At 54.3% G+C, this 18,966-nt stretch overlaps 1 protein-coding gene across 7 annotated transcripts in view; it reads right to left on the bottom strand.

Annotated features, from left to right (window-relative positions):
• Positions 1–2,387: 2,387 nt before the first annotated feature.
• Positions 2,388–18,966, bottom strand: part of Ift122 (intraflagellar transport 122) — a 66,309-nt gene continuing 49,730 nt past the window's right edge. For 2 of the 7 annotated variants that reach the window (XM_074044462.1, XM_074044461.1), the window contains 12 exons: positions 18,239–18,405; positions 15,664–15,835; positions 14,517–14,619; positions 12,460–12,600; positions 11,309–11,406; positions 8,294–8,394; positions 6,527–6,692; positions 5,652–5,763; positions 5,055–5,180; positions 3,531–3,610; positions 3,250–3,414; positions 2,388–2,809 (listed from right to left, as the gene is read on the bottom strand). In XM_074044462.1, coding sequence (XP_073900563.1) covers positions 2,720–2,809; positions 3,250–3,414; positions 3,531–3,610; positions 5,055–5,180; positions 5,652–5,763; positions 6,527–6,692; positions 8,294–8,394; positions 11,309–11,406; positions 12,460–12,600; positions 14,517–14,619; positions 15,664–15,835; positions 18,239–18,405 — 1,521 coding nt within the window. In that variant the 3' untranslated portion in view covers positions 2,388–2,719. Of the gene's footprint in view, positions 2,810–3,249; positions 3,415–3,530; positions 3,611–3,653; positions 3,829–5,024; positions 5,181–5,651; positions 5,764–6,526; positions 6,693–8,293; positions 8,395–11,308; positions 11,407–12,459; positions 12,601–14,324; positions 14,620–15,663; positions 15,836–18,238; positions 18,406–18,966 lie in introns of those variants that run through there. The other 5 variants (XM_074044459.1, XM_074044456.1, XM_074044458.1 and 2 more) reach the window with 5 other exon arrangements.

Here is an 18,966-nt window from a genome sequence, read left to right as displayed (position 1 = left end):
TTAGATAGAGCTGAGGGTACCAAGGAACAAGAGAAGGGGTCAGAGGCCTCTCCTTCCCGTCCTCCTCCCCTAAAATTGGCCAAATACCCTCCGTGGCTGGGCACTGAGGACCTGAGTTGAGTTCTTCATTGTGTCAGGAGTCAGGGTTGGCGGACAAGGAAAACCAGTAGCCAGAAGAGCTGGGAATTTGCTCCCAGTCTCGGGGTATGGGAGCCCAGAGGAGCAAGATGTGGACCAGGAGGGTGGCGAGTCCCTCAGAATGGCTGGCCTCCGGACGCCTGGGGGAGGCAGGGAGAGACATCATTACATGGCCATCCTATGGAGGTGTTTTGGAGTTTGGGTGGAGGGCCAGGGAATCTTGGGGTGGATGCCTGGTCCAGGGTAAGAGCCCTGCCCAATGGTGGCCTCCTTGTGAGGCTTTTTATCTGCCCAGCTGGCCTCTGCCATCACTGCACCAGGAAAGAGACACAGCAGCACCCTTGGAAAAGGGACATCAGCCCACATGTGCCTTCAATAGCCAAGCTGGGAGAGATGGGAAACCAAGGCCCACCAACGCTGCTGGCTGAGGCCTGTCCTCCTCTTGGAGACCTCACTTCCTCCCCCTGAGAGGACAGAAGGTCCAGCAATGACAGACCCCAGAGCAGGGCCAAGCCTCTGGCCAAGCCGCTCCCACGCGGTGTGATCTTTGTGTTGCTCCCACCCTGGGCCTCTGTCCCTTCTAGGTTAAATGGGAATCTCATGCCCTTGTCCTGCCAGCTTTGGTGCCATTGTTGACATGGAGGATGGGGCAGGGTTGTCATGGGTCCCTGCTTACAGCTGCAGGCTGAGACTGGAATCTGTGTTGTAGCTGCAGAAGGCCCTTTGTACAGGGGAAACTGAGTCTCAGTGAAAGGGATGAACTAAGCCAAGATCTGGACAAAGTGGAGATGAGACAGAACACCGCTCATATGCAAAGGCTGTACCTGGGTGTGAAACCTGCCGTGGCTCAGTGTGCACGTTTGCTGAATGAGTCTCTGAGGCTCAGCTCCACCATCTGTGGGAGGAGCAGCCTTGGAGGTCACTAGGGTCGAACACAGTGATGCACACCAGCAAGTGATGGGCTGAACGGAGCTGCCTCAGACACGGACTGCGGTGCTCTGCTCTGAGGCAGCAGGACTCTCGTTCCTGTGTTATTGGCTGAGAGGATGCGTGCCGGCGTCTCAGGCAGGGACCATCTGATCTGTCACTGTGATTGACGCCTGTTGGGTAGCTGGAGCTGTTTTCTCCCTCACCCCACTTTTTCCCAGCCATATGCAAATGATTTCAGTTCAAGTAACGCGCTAATGGAAATCCTAACACATTAATAAATGTTTAGCAGGAGAGAGAGCATGCATGATCGTAAGCAATTAGACGCTCAATGGAAGAGTTCTGTTGGCACAACTGTCTGGCTCCCTCCTTTTCTCCCTCCATCATCTCCACAGAGATGCAGAGGGAGGCAGAGATGGAGGCTGGGATGGACTCCAGATCCAGCACTGGGTGACCTGGGCTGCCCCGCCCTCTTCGGCCTCCCCCACCCTCTCTGGCCTCAGCTCTTCATCCCTTCAGTCAGCGAGTTTGCCCTGCTCTGCCTCAAGGTGGGTCTTTATGTTGTTCCTGACAGCCCAACTCCCCTCCTCCTGCCTGTGTTCAGCTGCTCTGGCGGCTGCATGTGAAGCATGGTGCTGTCCCCCAGGCAAGTGGCATGCTGGAGGAAGGGAGCAGGGCCTCAGGAATGGACTAACTCCCAGGTTTCTCCATTGAGGATGGGGAGCCCCTGGAAAGTGCTTCCTGCTTTCCAGCCAGGCTGGCTATAATCTAGAAACCATAACCCACATCACAGGGCTGTGGGAGAACAGAGGCACCACAGGGTATAGCTGGGCAAAAAAGATCCCCAGAAACGAGCTCTCCTTTTGGCTTCCTACCCACTACCTTCTACCCATGTCCACAGCCCAACACTGATGATGCCCAAGGGCAGGGACCTCAGGAGCTGGGAATCTCAATGGAACCCCCTCACGACAGGGCCCAGGGGAAAGGAAGGGCTGCAACCCTCTGCGGGGCTGGGACCCTTCCTGGTGAGTGTGGAGGGTGGGCTCCAGAAGCTGGGGAAGGGTTTCTATTTCAACCTCTCTTCTTCAGAGCCAGGTATTTTATTCTCTCGTCAAGATGGATCCTCATTAAACCAAAATAAATAAACAACAACAAAAACACCCTCTCCCTTGCCCTTCCCACATTGCCACTTCGATTAGATTATATTTTAAAAGCCACGCAAATGCAATGTTCCTTTTGGATCAAATTAGAAACAGGTGCACTTTTGCATAAGGAAATTAAGTTGCAGACAATATGAAGATTTGCTAAAATGCAGACACTGATGAGAACGAGTAGCCCTTTATTTGTCATTATTGAGGCAATCTGTCGGCAAAGCGTACATGTTAACGGTCTGACAGATCTGTGGACTCCAGCAGGCTGCCGTGAACAACTTGAGCCCTTCTGAAAGTAACAGATTTTTTTTCTTAGAAAACATGTGTACATGCTCTTCCCCATCTCCTGGTGCTATTTACAAGGCACGAAATGCCATAAATAGGAATGCTGTGGTTACAAGCCCCTCCCTGAGACCCGAACTTCATCTGGGTAGGAGCACGTTCTGCCTTTAGCTCTCTTCCCTCCCACAGCCTCCCCCAAGGCGGCCAGGTACAGTTGTTGATCATGGGCTGGGGTCGCTGATGGGCCTCCGGCAGTAGGGACAGCAGGCGTGCTGCAGCACCAGCAGCTCGTAGTCCTCCGAGTGGAACATCTGTGGAGACACAGCTGCGATGAGAGGCCACAGCACTGGGCGCTCCTCTGGCCCTGAGCCCTGCTTAGCCATGAGTTACAGTCACAAACCGCAGACTTGCAGCACTTTGGTCTGAGGGCTGGGGGCTGGGGAGAGAGAGACCTGAGCCCCTTTCTCCTGTGTAAGGTACACAGGTACATCATGCACCCCTTCTCCCCCCACCTTCAGGGCCAGTGCGGAGCACATGGGGCCAGGGAGTCCACTCCAGACAGCTGGTGGAGTTCATGTGAGCAGCAGGGCCAAGGACGCACTCTCTTCTCCCAGCCCAGAGCTGTGGCTACAGCCAGTACACTCGTGCTCCTCACCCAGGTGGCGGACCTCCCAAAGGGACATTTGGGAAAAGGAAGAGCAGCAGAGAGAAGAGGCTGGAAGCATGTGTGAGTGCATGTTGGGCCCACTACCTGGAAGCAGGAGGGGCACATAGTGATGGAGGCGTCAGGCAGCAGTGAGCGGAAGTACTGCCACTGCAGGGGTGGAGGCCAGCGCTTGATGAGGACATCCCGGCGGCTCATGGAGCGCAGCACTGACCGGCTCACCACCACAGGCACGAACTCCGAGCCCCCTTGCTGTGGGTAGGGGCATAGGCAAGGTGCCCCTCTCAGTCACAGTGGCACGTTTATAGGTTATGATCCCAGGATCCTTGGAGAGTGGGGGGCTGGGGGGGGCTGGCCTTGGGGCTCACCTCAAAGCTCAGCTTGGCTGTGAACGGGTCCTCATCTCCTATGGAGTCCATGGTCTCATCCAGCCTCAGCGTCTGGGAATCTGCAAGCCTGGTCAAGGAGCCCAAGGCAGAACAGAAAGCAGGCGCCACCCTCCAGCCACCATGCTCTTGGGTCAGCCAGGCTGTGCGTGTCTCGCAGGTGTCGGGAGGGGTGAGTGGGAGAGCCCACCAAGTGGAGGGTGGGGACATAGGCCAGGCAGGAGCCGGTGTGACCTCAGAGAGAGTGGGACCAGGTCCTGGGCATAGGTCCTGGAATAGGCTGGGGAAGGAGAGAGGGACCTGCTGTCCCTTTGCTGCCCCTATGGACCCCACACTGGCCAAACTGTGGCTCACGAGGGTGGGGTTGGCTGGTCAAGAGCACTATGAGGACAGAGCCTTGGAGTGGCTGCATGTGGAGAAGACAATGGGCCCAGCAATTCCTGGGGACACTCAGCAGTCCTGGGGGTGCAGATAACCAGCCAGATCAGGGCAGCCTCAAGGTGGCTAGGAGCCTCTACCTGCTAGGTGGTGGCAGCAGAGCAGGTGTGAGGTGGGTGCAGGAGGGGCCACTGGGGGCAAGGCCCCAGGGTAACAGAGGCTGCTGGTACTGAGTCAGGGACGGGACCTGGTGACAACCTGACCTAAGCACCTGGTGGCATGTATAATGAACTGGAGCAGCAGACACAGTTTGCCTCCTTTCTCAAGCAACTAACTTCCTGGGTTTTCCTCTCACCTCTGCCTCTCTAAACATGTTCTAGACCAGTGAACCCCTTGGGAGTTTGCTAGGGAAGCAGACAACTCAGCATCCTGGTCTGCTGACTCAGACCATGGTCATGAGGTCCCAGGTGACAGAAGTGACACAGAGGATGCCACTCTGTGCTCAGCACTGGACTGCAGGGTCTGGGCCTGGACAATTACCCTTCCCCACCAGGGACAAGCAGGGTATGGCCAAGTTGTTCCAGTGAGATGCTACCTGGGCTGCTCTGACATGGCTGTAAGCAGCAGGCTGTCCCTGTGTCATGGGGATGGTGTGGAGCTGCCTGAGGATGAACCCACCCAGAGGCACCAGGGCTGGGAGGATCAGAGGCCTCTGGCAGTGTGGCTGGGTGCCTGGACTTGCTGGATTCCCTCTGGTGCTTATTCACTCCCCCCTTCTCTGCTCAGCCTCTCTGAATCAAGATTCCTGTCACTTACATATAAAAGTGACCTGACTAGAAAGTTGGGGATCACCCATACAGACAAACCACAATGTCCACTTAGTCACGCAGAGCTAGGAGTATGGCCAGTGCCTTTAGGAGCCAGGGTGGAGAAGCCTCACAGAAAGGAAGCTCAGAAAACCCAGGTGCCACTTGCTGTTCCTGGGCCTGCAGGCCCTGGCCAGCTCTCTGCCCATGTCTGACCCCCAGTCCCTACTGCTGTGGGTATCTCTCCAATCTTTCTGGGGTCATAGGCTGGGCTGGGCCTTGGCCTTCTGACCTGTTTTGTCCAGGCCCAGTACATGGATACTGTTGCTTGAGATCTCCTGCCACTTGCTCTCCCGCTTGTGTCTTGGGACCTCCAGGTCAATGAGGGAGACAGCTTCTTCATCAGTGATCCCTTCCTCCAGGTAGAACTCCACCAGGTGCAGCACCTCTGGAGACACAGGGAGGGGGGTGGGGGTCAGCCTCATGGGGCCAAGTGCTCACACCAGGCAGCAGGTGAGCAGCCCTTCTCGCCCCAGCAGCTTCCCAAAGGCAAGTGGGGCTGCCCCTGTGTGTGTGAGAGGGGGAAAAGCAGAACCTTTGGTAGCTCTTCCCATGGTAGTGGGTGGGCTGCTCTCTGAGGGAAGACAGAGGCCTCTACCCAGCTCCTGGGAAAGGGGTTCTGACTGTGTGTCACCACTGAAGGAGCTGGGACCTGAGAGCCTGCTCAGTCTCCCAGCCTCTGCTCCTGGTTGGGACCTTGCACTAAATCCCACACCAGGTTCTGAGTGTGGGAGCTCCTGATCTGGCAGCACTGGATCCTATCTCTGTGGGCTCTGAGCAACTGTGTGTCAGGGAGGGTGACACTTACTGACCTTTGGGGCCCTGCCCTGCATCACGCGGCAGGCATGGCCAGACTCACCGTAGGAGGAGGCGGAGAAGACGAAGGGTTGGCGGCAATTGATGCACACGTTGCCCAGGCTGTTCAGCAGCGGGTTGTTGGTGGAACAGCGGTAGCACAAGGGTACTAGCTCCTGCAGAAGCAGCATGACTTACCTGGCCCCCAGGAACACCACGCGCCCCTGCCTCCCCGTGCTGGGGCTGTACACTGACAAGTAGCAGGACAAAGGACTAGAGACATAACCCAGGCCTGCCACCAGGGCCCTGCCCCAGACACTTCTCCTCAGGCAGGGCTTGGCAGGATGCTTCTTAGCGAGAATGACAATACTGCAGCCACTGCTATTCCCTGGACACCGGGCACTGTGCCAAGCACAGCTCCTGTGCTGTGGTTAGCCTCACACCACCTATGGGGAACAAATTACACGTATCCCACCTGATAGAGGGGGGAAACGGAGGCTCTGAAAGCCTGAGGCATAGCTAGGAAATGGTGGACTAGGATTGGAGCCCAGGCCGATCGAATACTCAGTCCCTGCTCTGAGCTTGTGGGCCGGGCTGGAGGACAGCAGGCTGGAAAAACTTGGGTTGAGGATGCTGCAGGTGGAGCTGGTGGAGCCCAACCAGGCTTCCAGAGTGGTGTGGGCAGGGGCTCACAGGAAGAGGGTCAGCAAAGAGCCAATAGCCAGGTTGTGGGCTGGAGTACAGCAGATAGAATGGAGAACAGACAAAGCAGAGAGGGAAGAGCAGGCATTGGTAAGCCAAGGCATGGACAGGGCAGGGAGCAATGCGCCCCAAAGAGCATAGCGGCTGTCTTTCAAACAATCCAGACCAGGCAAGAAGCCATCAGGAGATGTCCTGGGAGGAAAGGAGGGGCCTCTCCCTGAGGGACCATGTCCTTACCTCACTGTCATGGAAGGGCTTGGAGCGGATGGTTAGGCTGCCCAGCTCAATGGACTTCTGGAACCTGGCTGGGATCTGCAGGCCCTGCAGCTTGTCATAGGCATGCCGGGCCAGCTTGTAGGCACCCAGGGCCTTGCTCTGCTTGGCCAGGGTAAAGAGTGTGTTCCTGCCAGCATCAAAGTTAAGGAGAGCAGAGGTTGGGACTCAGAGCTGGCACTGCTTACCCTCTAATTGAGCTCATGCTGGGACATAGCTCATAGCCCATGAGGCCACAGTCAGGAGACTGGAGCATGCTCTGTTTCTCTGTGAGGTGTAAGGCTGGTCTCAAATTCATAGTTCTTCTGCCTCAGCCTCCAAACACTGGAATTACAAGAGAGCCCATCTTCCAATGTGCAGTTTACTATTTAAGCCTGGTTTAGGTTTTCTGGGCCTCCTGAGAGCTCATGTTGAACCCCAGGCAGGCCAGAACAGTTCTCCTTGCCTTGCCAGCCTGTCTCTAGGATGCCTGGGACTAAGTGCCTCACTGGGCCTATCCTAGACTGCCTGCAAGCCACCCTCAGACTGGTTCAGAAGCCACAGACTACACAGCATTCAGCCTGCACATCACCAAGGAAGGGTCCCTTGGGTGACATTTGAGCCACAGACTCCCCTGCTCTCTGGGCCCTCGGAGCCTCCTAGCCTGAGACTGATAAGCCTTTGGGCTCCCACTCTCCAGGGTACTCCAGCACCCCAGCAGTCCTGTGCAGCCATTTGTCTCCTCGTCTCTATCCACTGACTTCACCAAGTCAGGAGCCATCCCTGAGAGCCTAGAGGACAGTGCAGGGGAAGCTCAGGACAAGGGTTTGATCCTGTTCTGCCGGCTTGGACAGAACATGCTAGAACGATGGGTGCAGGGGCTGAGGGCAGCAGGCATGGCTGTAGCAGGGGCCCTCAGGCAGTGAGGGGACCCCTTGGTTTGGGATATTTCCTGAGATGTGAGTGATAGGCCTGGGCCCTTCCTGGATGCCAGTCCCACCTGGGAGCCTCGCAGGCCCTCCTGGGAGGGGCCCTTCAGTGTCCTTGGCCAGCTAGGACAAGCAAATGTACTGGGAGGTTTCAGGCCACTCCCTCCTGCCACTGCACTCTGGGGCCTTAGACTCCCACACACTTGCCTTCCTGGGCTGTCTGCTTTTCCATAGCTGTGTGCTCCTGATAACATCTTCTCTACCGTCTCCTGTCTGCCTCAGCCTGCAGGGTGGATGTAGCCTCCTCCAGGCTGCTGTCCTGACCAAAGTCCTGCCTTAGCACAATGCACATCCCACTGACCCAGGCCCTGCCAGTTGTCACCTCTCCTACTAGATGGCAGCTTTGTCACCTGGTGCCTGGCCCAATGCCCAGCATGCCACACACCTAGGCTGACAATGTCCCCCTCCTGAGGATGGTACCTGAGATTCCAGGGCAAAGGCCCCAGGCTCCCTTGTTACAGTTATGCCCTCATCTGTGGGTTCTGGGAGGGCTTGAGACAGGGTGCTGGCCAAAAAAGGTGGGCTCAGCCAGAGCCCTGAAAGCCGATCTTCTCTGGACACTGGCTGCTCACTTGCCTGGCTGTGCCTCCTATGCAGCACACAGCAGCGGGAGGCAGCTCTCTCTCTCTCTCTCTCTCTCTCTCTCTCTCTCTCTCTCTCCCTTCCCTGAGGGCCACTGAGATGGAGTTTCTGCCAGGAAAGTGCTCTGCGAAGAACCCAGGGCTATTAGATGCAGGGGTGGGACAGTAGGGAGAGAGGATACACTTTAGAGATGCCCAAGGGGGTATCCTTGGTCAAACTGTGCAGCAGGAACCTGGAGATGTTGAAGAGGGTTTCTGGAAGATGGAAGCTGAAGGGCTCCTCCTGCAGCAAGAGAATAACAAATGGATGGGGTTCCCGCTGGAAGGAAGGCAGATGAAGGGCTCTGAACTGCTGCAGCAGAGTGGCCCCATGCATTGAGCACCTACTGTGTGGTCACCATAGCTGGTGTCATCTGGTCTTGAACACTCTCTGAGGGCTATGTACTTTCATCCTTGCCGTACTGGTAGGAAAGTGACACCTGAGAGAGGACCTGTCCACAACCCCAGCCAGACGACCCCTCACCAGAGCATGGTTCACCCTGCTGAGTCACGCTGTCTCTAATCAGCTCTAAAAGGGAAGGCCTTTCCCGCATGGGGGACATGACCACTAGCAAGCAGGAGTCCAGTGCAGGACACAACCCTCCCTAGAGGAAATGGCAGGCCTCTGCTCTCCTCCACAGCAGCCTGAGCAATGCACCAAACCTGCACACGTGTGGTTCCCAACCACTGATCCTCAGGCTTCCACTTGGAACCCACCAGGAGGTGCTTGGCACCCATAAGTGCAATGAACAGGACTTCTGCACCTATAGGCTGTTGGAACACAGCACAGAGGACCACGGGAAGGCTCTATCAGGTGGTCTGTGCAGGCTCAGCAGACCCTGCTCTGAAGGACCCTGGCATGTGGGGCATAAACTGCGACTGTACTTTCTAACCACGCTCCCAATGGGGGAGTGAGGCTGCCCCCCAGCACTGAAATGGCCCTTGCATAACAGAGCTACCATGTTTAGCCCCCAGCTGGTCCAAACTCATAAGGGCTCACTTTATACCTCTTTATACTTCTTTGGATCAGAGCCCATATCTTCTCTTGGTTCGCACTTACGCTTCTACAGTCTCTGTTAGCTCCAAGAACCCAAGAAAACCTGAGATGCATCCTTTTCTGAGCATAAGCCAGGAAGACGTCTGCCTCTGGTTCTGCCACACTAGGTGAAGAAGCTAAGAAATGTCCCAGATAGAATGGGGGTGGGGGGTGTCTCAAGATTGGTGCCTCTTCTCTGGGAAAAAAGCCATGTAGCTCAGGAAGGATCCCACACTTCCTTCTCCAGGCTTCCACTTTGCTCTGTGGCAGTGCTGTTCTGCCGGCCCTGATGCCAAATCCCACACTCCCACTGGCCTCAAGGCCTTGGCTCAAGCTGTGTCCCTTTTCCTCCTCTTCTGCACTCCCTCCATTTAGTTGTCACCTCCCAGGCCTACAGTTCTTCCCTCAAGGGGCTGTCCTGTTTCCTAGGCAGTGAGCTCCTGGGGGCACGGACAACTTCTCGCTCACGACTGGATCCTGTGACAGGCTCGTCACAGGGCCTGTCATACACAAGCATGAGTTGGATGAAGGAATGGCCCAAGGAGCCAGCCTTGGCCAGGGTGACATCAGGGCCCTGGCTGGTGTGAGACCCCCGGCTCATCCCCATGTGGATCCTGAGCAAAGCCAGCTGTTACAGAGACCCCAGCCCATGCCTGGGGCAGAGGGGAGGAGCAGGAGAGCCAAGAGGTCAGGAGCCACAAGCTGGGTTCCAAGGAGGCTCAGACCATTCCAGGCTGGCCTGGACTCCTTTGTTGATGGCTTCTCACCTGACAGAGATGAGAACCTCTGAAGGGATCTCAGCCAGAGGAAAGAAAAAACCATTAAGAAAAGATGAGGCCCCTCGAGGACCTTGACTATGCTGGGAAACAGATGAGACTCCAGACTGGGGCTGGCCCGGCATGGCCTGGCCTTCCCAAGAGGCAAGGACAATGTAAGGCTTAGCACAGAGGAGGAGAGAGGCACCCAGGGGCAGGGTGGAGGTGGGGGAGTTGGTGTGCAGCCTCTGCCTGAAATGGGGCAGAGCAGCTGATGGGGCCCAAGCCCACTTCGTGCTGGGCACTCCTCCAAGAACTTTACCAATGTGAAGTCACCCACTGCTCAGTCATCCCATCCAGCAGGTATTGTCACTATCCCCATTTCACAGAGACAAAAGCTGAAGCACAGACAGAGGAAAGGACTTGCCCATGGTCATACAGCACAGCTGGGCCTCAAGACCTCCAGAGCTCACCTTTGGAACCCACAACCGCAGCCCGTCTCTAAGTTGGAGGAGAGAGAGGTAGAGGCTCTTCCTCTACCAGACAGGTAGTGAGCCCAGACCAGAGCCAGCTGAGAGTCAAGTGTTCTCAGTGTCCTTATCCACAGAAGGGGTAACAGTACCTATTTCAGTGTGGCTGAAGGAAGAAGTGAGTTGATGTGGTGGAGACCTGAGCACACTGCTCAGCACACAGCAGGTGCTCACAACAGACTGGCCACTGGGACCATCTAGCTCACTGCCATAGGATAAGCTCACACTGTATAAGCTTAGCTAGCATTTGTGGAAGGACTGAGAAGATGCTCAGCATGAGGAAGCTGATCACAGCCTGTCACCCATTGCCGCGAGGTTTATGTGACATGGCTTCATCAAAGGAATCAGGGAATGCCTACAAAGAACTATGGTCCACTGGAGAGCAGGCCAGCCCTCTTTTTTTATAGAGAAGGAAACTGAGGGCCAGAGAGGGAAAGTGAATCACTTGAGGACATACAGCAAGTCTGTGGCAGGTGGATCCGGGAGGGAGTGCAAGCCTTCACTCATCTAGAGGAGAGGCCAGTGGACGCCCACTCCATCGCTGTGGAGAGGCAGTCCTTTTCTGGCTGAATCAGCATTTGCCTGGCTCATAAAGCCTGAACTAGCAATGAGAAAGGCCTGTTCTGGTTCTGGATTGTAAGTCAGAAGCCCAGAATTTGCTGCATGACAAACAAATAGCAGGAGAAGGGTGACCAAACTCTCCTCCCTGAGGAGACAACATTTCTCAGCAGTTCATTGAGCCCTGTGGTCTAGTTTCCCATTCAGAGCCTACTGCTCTCTAAGATGTGAGCGGGCGGGGACTACAAGCACCTTCTCCCAACCTCCTGGCCACCTTACCGTGTACCGCTGAATGGCATGGTAGCCGTGGTACAGCTCAGCCAGGTGCTGGAAATGGTGGAACTTGTCAAGCATTGTGTCCTTCTGGTCAGGATCTGCTGTGTGCAGCAGGGGGGGAGAAGATGTGTCAAACACTGGAGCTGCCAACTGGCCACCGGAGGAAGGGCCAGGCTGTAGCACAGTTGACAGCCACTGGTTCTTCTGTATCACCTGCCTACAATAAGGAGAGGGGCCTAGAGGACAGATGCCCTCCTGGGAGTAGTCCATCCTGGATGGTGGCATCTCAGCTGGGCAGGGCTCCTGGCCAGGAAGTACCTGAAGATATGTCTCTCCCAGGTCACACACTGGCCCCTCCCAGCTTGTTCTGTTGGGCAAGAACCAGACACCCAGAAGGAACCTGGAGGGATGAGGTGGGAAGATACAGCTTCACTGGCTATGTGCCTCTGCTGTTGGTGCAGCTGCGTCAGAAGTGCATGACACTGACCAGAACCAAAAAATGCTATCTCACCCCTGGACTTGTAAGTATGGTGCTGTGAAGCTCACAGTGGCCTTGAAAGGGGACAGGGCCACCACCAGGTACAGATGGGCACATGGAGCATGGGAAGGAGCTGGACTTGCTCCAAGTCACCCTGCAGCCTTCATGTCCAGTGCTTTCCCCTCCTGCATGTGGCCTCAGACCAGCGGGAAAGAACATCTATCCCTGTCCCCTCCATTCCAGAGCTTCCTCAGTGCATCATGGGAAATCTTATGAAAATAACACTGAAACTGTTTTCTGCCAGGATGGGGATGAAAGCATCTGGAGTTTGTTATTGCAAAGTGACCTCTTCTTCCTCTTTTCACATAATTAAATTTTTTACGCCAGTGCTCACTAGGCCCAGCTATGGGATCCCAGGTAACAGGAGAGAGAGAGAGAGAGATGTTCTGAGTTAGCAGTGCAGGGCAGCAGGTTGCCATTTGTAACCCCTACCCAGCCCTCAGACTATCCTACTTCTGGGCAAACTAGAAAGAGATGACACACCAGATTGTGCCACAGGCTCACGGACAATACATCCAATAACCCAGCCCGGGCTTTAATGAAATGTTCCAACTCTTCTCATTTTATCTGGTGCCAGCGCGAGGCTGGGGAAAGGCGGCTGGCTATGTTTACTTACCTTGAGCGATATCAAGGCACTGCATAGACAGCATCCAGTAGTAATAGGCAGCGTCACTGAACCTGCTCTCCACCACTGCGTTGTGTGTGAGCTGCTCCAGCACCCTGACTGCTTCTCTCTGCCGCCCAGCCTTGTGGAATGCTGGAGGCCAGGAAAGCACATGTCATCTGAGGAGCCAGACAAGGAGGCAGGGAACCATGTGGGGCTTGCAAGGGGGGGCTTTGGAAGTGGGATGCTCACAGAGCATCTCCAGTGCCTGGTTGCTGGGATGCTGCCTCTCAGGCCGCAGGCTATAAATATCCAGGACTGCATCCTGAAAAAGCACAGTGAGACACACTACTTTTGGGCTGGGAAATGGCAACCTAGTTTATCAAGGCATAGCAAAGACATGAACATGAGGAAGCAAAGCCCAGGGCACAGCCCAAGGGGAGTGACCATCTGCCCTCCTCCATTCCAGGGCAAAGCTTTGTGACTCCAGGTGACACTGAGAAGACCTGCCACTCTATAGAGCTTGGTGGTTTTCAAAACACTTTCATTGCTAATTTACCTCACTACATCAGCAGACTTCGGAGAAGGGAAAATTAGCCCCCTTTTTAATGGGCAATGAAATGGGATTTGTCAGATACCGATAGAATGTCACGCCCAAGGTCAAAGAATGGAGCTGAGCTCAAGTACTCGGCTGTCTCCACAGAGTGCTTTCTTGTGTCAACCGTGAAAGATCTGGCCTGTTCTCGAAACCAGACACTTGTGGAAACAAGCAACAAATTTCTTAATCACTGTTACATCTATTTATCAGAAACTTCCTGAGCACCCACCCCTGACCCCTCAGGATGGTGGGGCAGCTGGGGAAGCGCTCGCAGCCGTGACACCTGCCCACCTGTGGGCACTCAGATGGTCTCTGTTCTCCACTTGTAAGGAAGGAAAGGGTCTAGCTTTGTTCCCTCCCATCTCTCTCTCGTGTCTGAGTACCAAGTTACTATGGCGATGGATTCTTGGAAGAGTGACGCAGACAGATGGATAGGTTGATGTGTTTTGCCCAAACAAGCAGATACTTCAGCAACTGGGTGCTCTGAAAGTGCTGACGGGGGAGGGAACACACTGTCCTGCAATGGGGCTTTAACTGAGGAGCTCCGGCAGGGAGACATTTGCTCAGCAATGTGTCTGGAGGTGGCAACTGCTACCACGTACAAGTGTAAATGAGACGCTATGGAATGTGACACACCCAACTCAATTAGGAGACGTCCTAGATAGGCAGCAAAACAGCCAGAAGAATAAGGCTCCCCAGTTGGACAGATCGTGGTCCAATTCTGGCTTGCCGCTTGCTAGCTTGACGTCTTTGCACAGCACGTTTAGCCCATGTCTCTGTGCAGGGCTGCTGGCAAGATTCAAGGTTACGTAGGTTAAGCACCCAGCCAGCACCTGCCACAGGGAAGGCACTCAGGTTTTTAAATTATGATTAATGCTACCAGTCAAAGCTCTGTACTTGATTTGGCTCCTATTTCAGATGCCTCCATACCTTGTGTGCAGCCCGTTTCACCAATGGAAAAGCTGAGCAGCAGAGGCCGCCTTTATTCATACTAGAAGCACAACCCTAGTTTCTATCCTCAGTAGAGGAAAGTGGAGGTGAGGCGATGCGGCCATTCAGGTGGTACTCTTTGTTTTGTCCTCACTGCACCCTGGCTCCCAAGATCTCTCAGCTATTTCCTAATCACGGGACTTCAGGCAGTTTCCTTTACCTCCTTCAACCTCAGTTTTCTCGACTGCAAAATGGGAATAACAGTGGTACCCACACCATGGGGCATAGTGAGATTAAAGGGGAAGAGGCCCTGTCATGCACAGTGCTTTGCTCAGGGATGAGACAGGACCTGCCAAAGGTGAGTGATGGGCCCAGGTAGACATGACTCCAAGGCCCATGTCCTGTCCACTGCTGCAAAGTCTTCCACTAGCAAACACCTCACATCCCACGATGAAGTCACGCAACGCGGGACCTACAGACAAGAAAGGCCAGGAAGCTGTGTCTTGGCGCTGTCTTCTGAATGGCAGTCTGTGTGGCCTACCTTTCTGGGCCTCCTCAAAGCGATCGTTCTCTGCTAGCCACTGAGCATAGGGCACGTAGATGTCATCCTTGAACTCGGGATGCTTCTCGCCCAGAGCAAAGGCCTGGAGAGAAGAGCAGAAGCACTCGTAATGAAGCCACCCCACAGCCCCACCAAGACGTGGCTCTTGGCTGAATCCATCAGGGATGTCACATTTTGCCAGGCTGACAACTCTGAGGGGGAGAGTGCCTCCCCCACAACCACCCCCAGCAACACAAAAACAAACCAGCTCTTTGAAAACAAAAGGCAATTAACAGCAATATGCAACTGACTGGATTCAATAACAACACAGTCTGTTTCTGGACCACAGAAGCGGCACAAAATCGGAAACATTTTATTTTGAGGATTTGCGTGGGCTCCTGTAGTGCTGCAAACAGATTTCTTTTAATTGCAGGCGACACCTAAGGAAACAGGATTGACATTATCGTCATCACTGCTTATGAGCTGTCAAAGATGACTGGGGACGTGGTGCTGCATGGGACTCAGTGACTGCTTCCCAAGCTCCAGGCCACCTGCCAGGCCTGGAGAACAAGACACAAGCCCAGGGGACATTTGCCTGAGGTGCAGCCAGGACCTGGTGGTTCTAAGATGCTCTACCTCATGCTGCCTAGGAAATTTCCTGGTCAATTTATCTTGATAAGCTATTATTGCCTCTGTTTCTGGCCCAACCTTTTTCTCATCCATGCCCTCGTCATCTCACCAAAAGGAGCCTCTCCTCAGAGCAGATAAGAGCCAGACTGCTCTTACCCAGAAAGGGCCTTGCTATGGCTCTATAAAACAGGCTGCCATGTTGCCAAGTTGGGTGGTGCCTCTGACCCTCATGGAGATGGCATTCTTTCTAGGGCACAGGCCTACAGAGCTACAGCCATTACAGATGTTCTGAATGAATGAACAAATGAAAGAATGAACGAACAAAAAAAGCTATTGTGGAAAGGCCCTCCAAGATGCTCTGGCTCAGAGAATTAGAGGCTACGTCTCCTGACTGCCAGACTAAAGCTCCTCTGTCATGAGGGCAGTTTCATTCTATCCCCAACTCAAAGGTGCCCATCACCCACCTGCCTGCTGCCCAGGCTCAGGAGGCCCGACCCACGAGGCGGCTCTCCCTTACCTCGTCCCAGCGCTGGGTCTCCACATGCAGTTGCACCAAGGACCTCAGGTCACCAATCTTCAAGTAGGTCTCAGCAGCGTAGCTTGGGTGGTTCAGCTTCTTGAAGTAGCCAGCACACATTAGCAGGGGCTCACGCTCAGCCTTGTCCAGTTTACGGGCGATGTCGATCAACCTGAAGAGGGAAGGGACCCCTGTGAGGGGCTGGATGGAAGGAAGTAGCAAAGGATTCTGGTCTTCTCAGGGGCAGGCTCCGTGTCTGTTCATTCCCCTGTGCCCCATGCTAACAGTGCCATGGACCCGGGAAGGTGCTTGGTGGGCGGTTATTAAATGATTGAATACACACTCATGAAGCATTGCCAGGGACCAGGAGAGGTCACTTCTGAAGACACAGTCTGTACCAAATCTACCCAACAGGACTTGGGGATAAAAATGAAATCTGCCAACCCACTACCAGGAACAAAGACGATGCCAAGAGCTTTCCCATGTGTGAGCTCAACTGAATCTCTACCACCCTAAGGCATGGCTACTATTATTTCCACTTTGCAGATGAGAAGACCTAAGTCTAAGGTGGAGAGTGAAGCACCCTGCCCAAGACTCCACAGCCAGGAAGTGGCAGAGTGCTCTTTCCACCACTGTGTCTGTCAGGAATTCTTACAGGAAGGCAGAGGCTGGGGCGTGAGAACTGCTCGGTGCCCAGTGCTCTGCGGGAAGAAGGGGGGGCCTGTCCTGGGCAGGAGGAAGGCTACACAAATACTGGCAGTGTCCTCTTCCTGGCCAAGGTACTGGCCACAGGGAGGGGCTGCAGGGCCCAGATGTTCACCACATCTTCTCAGTGGTAACCAGCCTTTCCTGCTGCTCGTGGGGACATGGGGCTGGATGGAACGTGCTTCCTGGCTCTGGTCAGCCTGGGGTTTGGAGTAAAAGCAGCTCTCTCAGGGCAAGGGCTCTACCAAGCCTGCTCTGTGTGGAAAAGGAATGGAAAGTGGCATAGCAGATCATGTCTCAGACAGGCAAGCTCAGGAGGCCTGTCAATCTGCACCGAGAATAGTAATGGCCTCTAAAAATAACACACTCAGCAGAGAAAGGATATGTTTTTAGGGAAAGGTGGCACAGGCAGCCCCTAAGAGCCTTAGAGCCCTCCACCCATCAAACTCAAAGTCCCTGGAGGACAGGCTCCTTCTACAGCCAGACCTGGAAAAGGGACAGAACATGCTTAGCCTCTCTTTCTTGAACTGGTTAAATGTCCCCAGGGTAACCCAAAACACAGTGCTTGCAAATTAAAATGACATGTGAAAATGACATGTGGCGGGGCAGGAGGTGGAAGAAAGATTTGGGGGACAAATATCAAGACATTATTCTTGGACAAGAGAAGGGTAGGGTGGTACGTTAACTACCAACATCTCTTTGTGGGCCTCTAGTGCTCAGACGCGGTCAATCTCTTTCACTAGCTGTCATAGCGCACACATGCACACATGCATGGGAGTGTGAAGCCCACTGTCCTAAGAGGACCACTGGAGATCTGGCACACCAAGGCCTAACACTGAGCCCATCCTATGCCTATGCAGCCCTAGCCCACTCCTCCTCTGTTCTCTGCCTTGGTGCCTGACATTGGCAACCACTAAGGCAGAGCTCAGAGTTGTTGCCCCACCACCCCAGGTGGCCAAATTCCAGCTCCTCCATTCTCTTGTGCTATCAGCCACCACAGTCCCTCCCAGTCTACAGCACTGACCAGTCCCCTGATCTCCTTTCCTCTAGTTTTCCCTCCATCCCCCAGGGGGCTTCTGAAAGCATGGTCCTGACCAAGGGTCCTCACTACCTAACAGATCTAAATGCCTCAGTTTGGTACTCGAGGCCCCCAGTGGCCAGCCCATTCCTCTGCTGGCCGCTGGCAGTGACCATCCTTCCTCCTCTGGCTCCCACGCACCTTTAATTCCAGCCAGGACCCACTCATGGTTTCTGCTGCTCCGCCTGCCTGTGCTCCTTCCCTTTCTGACCATCTCTACCCATAAAGTTCACCAAGGCTTCTTCATACAAAGACTCCTCCTAAAAGCAGCAGCCATGGCCCCTCCTGGGAGGAACCTGCTGTTCTGGTAGACCGAAGAACTTTCCTGGTTCTTTTTGGTTCCTCTCATTGCATGAACTGTGGGCACTGAGACATTCCAAATCAGAGTCTGAAGCTCACCCCAAGACTCCCCAGCTGTTCAGTCTTTTGCAAACTCATGTGTCCTATGAGTCTGAAAATTCCTCATCTGCAAGATGGGTGTGGAAGTATGGGGGAGAAAAAAAGTCCTGCAAGGTCACCCCAGTGCCTGGGATGTAGAGCCTGCACAGCCAGTGGCAGCCTGAGCCTGGGTGTGTCCCCTTCCAGTCCCTGCCACCCTTTCTCTAAGAGCTCTAATATGTTCCTCAAAGGAATGACTGCCTTGTTCAATGTGTCTCCCAGAGAGCCCAGTCACTCTCACATTTGATTCAGACACTTAGAGAAACACCGTTTTTTCCCTTGTCAGTCAAAACCCAGAGCTGCTATGATGTGACAAGCTGCCAAGTGCTCCTTGGGGTAGAGGCTGAAACCTACATGTCAACCCAGCCATGGTCGCCGCTGAGCTCGATGGCCTTGACATGCTCCCCCGCTGAGACGTACATCTCCACAGCGGCTTTAGGCTCATGGATATTTCTGGCCCAGTCAGCCTGCTTAGTGATTAGCATCTTTGTTTCTTTGGGGTCTCCAGATCCAAGGAAATCCTGAGGAAGCACAACAAACAAAAACACTCCGGATTAGGACTTCCTGTGCCAGCATTACGTCAGCTCCTGAAAGCCAGAGCAGGGAAGGGCTCCATTTGGCTGTGCAGGCAATCAGGATGCAGGCAGGAGCCCAGCCCTGCGTGGCTGAGTGGAGGGCAGTCCCAGGTGTCTGGGAGGGGAGTTCATGGATCATCCACAGGTGTTCCTGGGGGGCCTGGGACAATGTCAAGGACTGTAGCCCTCAGGGCTTCCTTCCCTTCACACTAATTCACACTTGCTTTTCAGTTAAATACCACCTTCCAGACTCTTGGGAGTGCCACACACAAATGGTATAAGGTGGGGGGACTGTGAACAGGTTACTCATGCACTGTACAGTTTGGTTATTCTTGGACCACCTGGCTGCACAATTTCAAATATTCAGTTCTATAATCTTCATTCATATAAGATGACACTACAGCCTCAGGCTGGGCCCTTCCTTGGCCTTCACCACACTAAAAGTGCTATTCACATCTGTTTGCTAAAACATTCTGTTGCCTAAATTCAAGAAATCATCACATTGGC

This window comes from Castor canadensis, chromosome 10 (assembly GCF_047511655.1).
Source record: "Castor canadensis chromosome 10, mCasCan1.hap1v2, whole genome shotgun sequence".
Taxonomy (NCBI): domain Eukaryota; kingdom Metazoa; phylum Chordata; class Mammalia; order Rodentia; family Castoridae; genus Castor; species Castor canadensis.
Note: the sequence above shows the minus strand (reverse complement) of the source record. Positions and strands in the feature narration are given on the sequence as shown.